General features: G+C 39.4%; 1 protein-coding gene across 1 annotated transcript in view; it reads left to right on the top strand.

Moving 5' to 3' along the window:
* The window catches only part of MTERF2 (mitochondrial transcription termination factor 2), a 5,549-nt gene extending 1,886 nt beyond the window's left edge, over positions 1 to 3,663 (top strand). The window contains exon 2 of the mRNA XM_027886631.1: positions 2,406 to 3,663. Coding sequence (XP_027742432.1) covers positions 2,406 to 3,613 — 1,208 coding nt within the window. The 3' untranslated portion in view covers positions 3,614 to 3,663. The remainder of the gene's footprint in view (positions 1 to 2,405) is intronic.
* Positions 3,664 to 4,280: the final 617 nt, after the last annotated feature.

The raw sequence follows: 4,280 nt of genomic DNA, 5'->3' as shown, positions 1-4,280 counted from the left end.
CTTGTATCTTGTATTTTGCATAGTGATTACTTACATGGGCTCCTGAGTACCCCAGTCAAATGCATTTTAGCAAGTAAAGTTTTTTTCCTTTTACAGTATTTTGTGTTTCTGATGATCCTCACAACAGGGAAGAAGATCCACTGTGATGTCAAAAATTTTCAGAAAACTTAGAGCCTTTTTAAAGTGAGCATAACAGTCATTTCCATGTTAGATTGTGGAAAGGCACAATTTATAAGAATTTTTTAAAAGCTCTGTAATAGTAAAAATTACTGTATTTTAAGTGGCTGCATTACTCACAACGCAATTTTGTTTAACAGCAGGACTGCACATTGAAGTTAAAGTAAGTCTTGGCTATTTTTCCAGTTTGTACTGTATCATCTGACATCCCAAACAACTTTAACAATACTTGCTGGCAGTTTCCAACTGGGCTGAAGCGTTAATGAAGAGAGCCTTGATCCTTCAGAGATTTACTTACTTTGACTAGAGTCACTACATTCTGTGCTTAGACAGAGGCAGTTTTGTCTCCTCCCTGTGGAGGAGAGGCTTTAGTTTGTGTTCCCCTGAAAAAGTCACTTTTTCAGGACATGGAAAGGTCAGCACACAAAACATCTGTGACTTACCTACAGTTCCAGTGCTTTCAGGGCTGTTCAGAAAAATCTCTTGTTCTGTGGTGAGGCTTGCTGGACAGCACTTCTCAAGTCACAAAGTTTATGAAGACAAAACAATCAGCCTTGGGTTTCGACACAAGAAGCTTCATTAGGCAATTGGATTTTGCCTCCAAGATTTGAAGTAATACTAAACAACAATACCAGTAAACAGCTTCTGTTAATAACATGAGCTTGCATATAGGAAATTATTCTGGTACTTTATGATGTAGTAGCATGAGTCCAGCTTTTAGAAGCATAAAAAAGCAGCCTAAAAGCAAAGATACACTTTCTTGAGATGAAGTATTTTACCTCTAGAAAATACTTAACCAGGTTAAGTTAAATACTTAACCTTACCTTAACTAGATGGAGGATCTATCAAGTTCTCTAAACAAACCAGGTATTTTCTTGGAAGACAGACTATAAGGAAGATTTTAGGAATCTTGCATAGCTGTTCCTACAACAGGTTTCTCAGTTTGTTCTGTAGGAGATTAGATTGCATTGCATAATCATAACAGTAATTTCTCACCTAACAAAACCCAAAACAACCAAAGTAATTTAACAGAATGCTAATGTAGACACTTTTTGAAGCATTTTTTACTTAGGAAGAGGTGAAAGCCACTGTCCAAACAGAACTGTCAAGTGCAAAATTGTATTTTTTTTCTTTTCAATTTGAGCATGTTACCAGCAGCAGCCATTTGCCGAGTATTTCACAGATCAGCAGTTCTCCCTTTCAGACTCAGTGCTTCCAAAGGGTTGTTATGAAAACACCACCTAGGAAGTTAAAGATACACTTATTGTTATCTTTGTTTGACTGCTGCAGCTCCTTTGGCCACTGCAGAGCAGGTAACAGTGCATATGCTGTTGGTGATACCCAGCAGCCAGTTTGAGCAAGGTGAGGCGTGGGGATCCCCACAACTACCCTGGGGTTACCATGTGGACTCCAGTACTGCCAAGCACTTATTCCACAACGACTCTGCCTACCAGCTGGCAACAACAGAAGTGACCTGGAGGCAGAAATTAGGCGTCATTGCAAAGAGCAGCTGCAGAAAAGTAGGTGCTGGGAGAGGCAAGCAAGCACCTGGAAATGTTACAGTGTACTTGCTCCCTCCCCCAAAATACCAGTGTGCTTATTCAGAACTCAGCAGACTCGATTAGGGAACAACACATACATAAAGGATTCTGTGATTTTTTTCTTTCCTTAATAAGGATGATTTCAAAATGAAGTTAGGCTACGAACTGCTGCTGAAGCAGCACTGAGTGAGGCTGTCTCTGACACACGAAGGAACAAGTCACACTCCAAATGATGCTTGAGAAGTTCAAGCGAATACCTTCATAAGAGTTAAGAAAGATATTTAAGCTGCTGTTTTTATTAGTTTAGTGGGATGACTGTCAAATGAAATTGGGTGACTCATTTTTCTCATATGGTGCAAATGATCTGTAATGTAGTAACAGTGTTAGCTGCAGAAAATGGCTGACAGTTTGGATCTTGTATGACTGCAAGCGTTTATATGGACAGAGCACTGCCCCTCCATCAGGCCTGTAGCAGACACGTTCCTGTTCCAGTGAAACATCTGTCAGAGCATTAACCTTTCAAAAATATTTCCCCCCCCTCGCTTTCGTGTGAAAGCTGGATTTTGTGCTAGTAACAAAAGCACTGGTGAGAGTAATTTCTTATGCCAGCTCTGTCTAAACATGAACAATTCTGACCATTAACTAATTCTTTAAATGTGTTTTCTTACAGTTGTTCTGTCTCCACAGGGCTGACTTCCACGATGTTGAGAGGAGTTGCTCACGCTGCAAAAGACACATTCACTCTTCTGTCCACAAGATCTCAGCGCTGTAACCCAGGATTGGTATTTTCATCAGTACGGCCTGAAGCAGCAAGCAGAAGCTTCCTAATACATTCCAGTTACACAACTGATACAAAGTCAAGAGAGGAAAATAAAAAAATCATTGAGAGTCTCTACAGTTTGTCAGTTGACATTAAGAAGATACGGAGACTGAAGGAATGGGTCCTTCTCCAGGATGTGGCCTATGTTAAAGAAATTGCTGGGATCTTACAAGAAATGGGAGCAGATGAAACCGCTGTAGCCAACATTTTAGAACGCTGCCCAGAGGCAATTCTCCGCACCCCTGAAGAGATAAACTCTCAAAGAGCTCTGTGGCAATTAGTATGCCAGAATGAAAAACAGTTGATTAAATTAATAGAGCAATTTCCAGAGTCTTTTTTTACTACCAAATATCACCAGAACCAGAAGGCAAACATAACGTTTTTTCAAGAGCTAGGACTTAAGAATAATATAATCACCAGGTTCTTGACAAGCGCACCCAATATTTTTTATAATCCTGTTGAGAAAAACAAAAACGTGATAGAGACATTACAAAGGAATTATTTAAATTTAGGAGGTTCTGGAGCAAATATGAAGATCTGGATACTGAAACTATTGAGCCAAAATCCATTTATTTTATTAAATAACTCCACCACAATCCAGGAGAACTTGGAATTTCTCCAGAAGAATGACTTCACTGACCATGAAGTTCTACAGCTACTGTCTAAACTTAAAGGCTTCATTTTTCAACTTAATTCTACTACTATGCAGAAGAGTATGCTTTTCTCCAAAAGTGTCTTTAATTGCAGTGATCAAGAACTAAAAGAACTAGTGCTGAAATGCCCAGCCCTTCTCTACTATTCTGTTCCAGTTCTGGAAGAAAGACTTGAAGGACTACTGAAGGAAGGAATTTCTGTAGCACAGATTAGAGAGACACCAATGGTGCTGGAGTTGACAACACAAATTGTTCAGTACCGAATTAAAAAGCTCTCCGCACTAGGATATGATGTAAAGAGTGGAAATCTAGAAAGCTTGAATGGTACCAAGAAAGATTTTGAAGTCACTTATGGAAAGATACAATCAAAGAAGGAAAGACCAATTTTTAATCCCGTTGCCCCTATACACATAGAAGATTAACTTGAATGCTGTATGCAAAATAAAAGTTGGTTTTTTGAGATGAAACAAAAGTAATCTTAACCAGACCATAGTCTTATGCTGTACTTTGTCCTGGAGGGGGTTTCAGGCACAACTTTTGTTGTACACTTGTACCATTCCAATGCTTTCAAATACTGTCACAGAACCTCATTAAGATAAAGGTTGCCTTTTTCTAGAGAGTACCTCACATGTTACGTTTTCTTACCTGACAGGGCATTAACTGCTTTGGATTTTCAGCTCTGTCTCTGCACAGACCATCCTGTGGTAGTGATCAACACAATTTTTGTCTGAGAACAACAGAGGGTTATTTTTCCAACAGCGTTCAGCAACCCACTGGTTCACTGACTTCAGGAAATTCTCTTGGGGTTCCCTTCCTTATGGCTGCAGTAAGTAGCCCTAGCTCCTGGATCCTGACCTGCAACAAACTTGATTCTTTGGTTAGGAATGCCTAGCCAGAGTGCAGTTTGAGCACAGGGGCAGGACATAATTTTTTTAACTCAGTGACTGCTACAGCAAGACCCTAATATGTTTGGGTACAAACCATAATGCAACAAAAACCTGCAAGACAACCTCCTTTACATTTCTGAGAATTCAAAATTTATTTCTTTTGCAAAAAAACTGGGGCAGGAGGAAAAACATTTATTGCTAG

This window comes from Empidonax traillii, unplaced genomic scaffold (genome assembly GCF_003031625.1).
Source record: "Empidonax traillii isolate 1590-97213 ecotype Southwest subspecies unplaced genomic scaffold, ASM303162v1 scaffold191:size1449129, whole genome shotgun sequence".
Classification (NCBI taxonomy): Eukaryota; Metazoa; Chordata; class Aves; order Passeriformes; family Tyrannidae; genus Empidonax; species Empidonax traillii.
The sequence above is the reverse complement of the archived record's forward strand: the minus strand, read 5'-3'. Positions and strand labels throughout refer to the sequence as shown.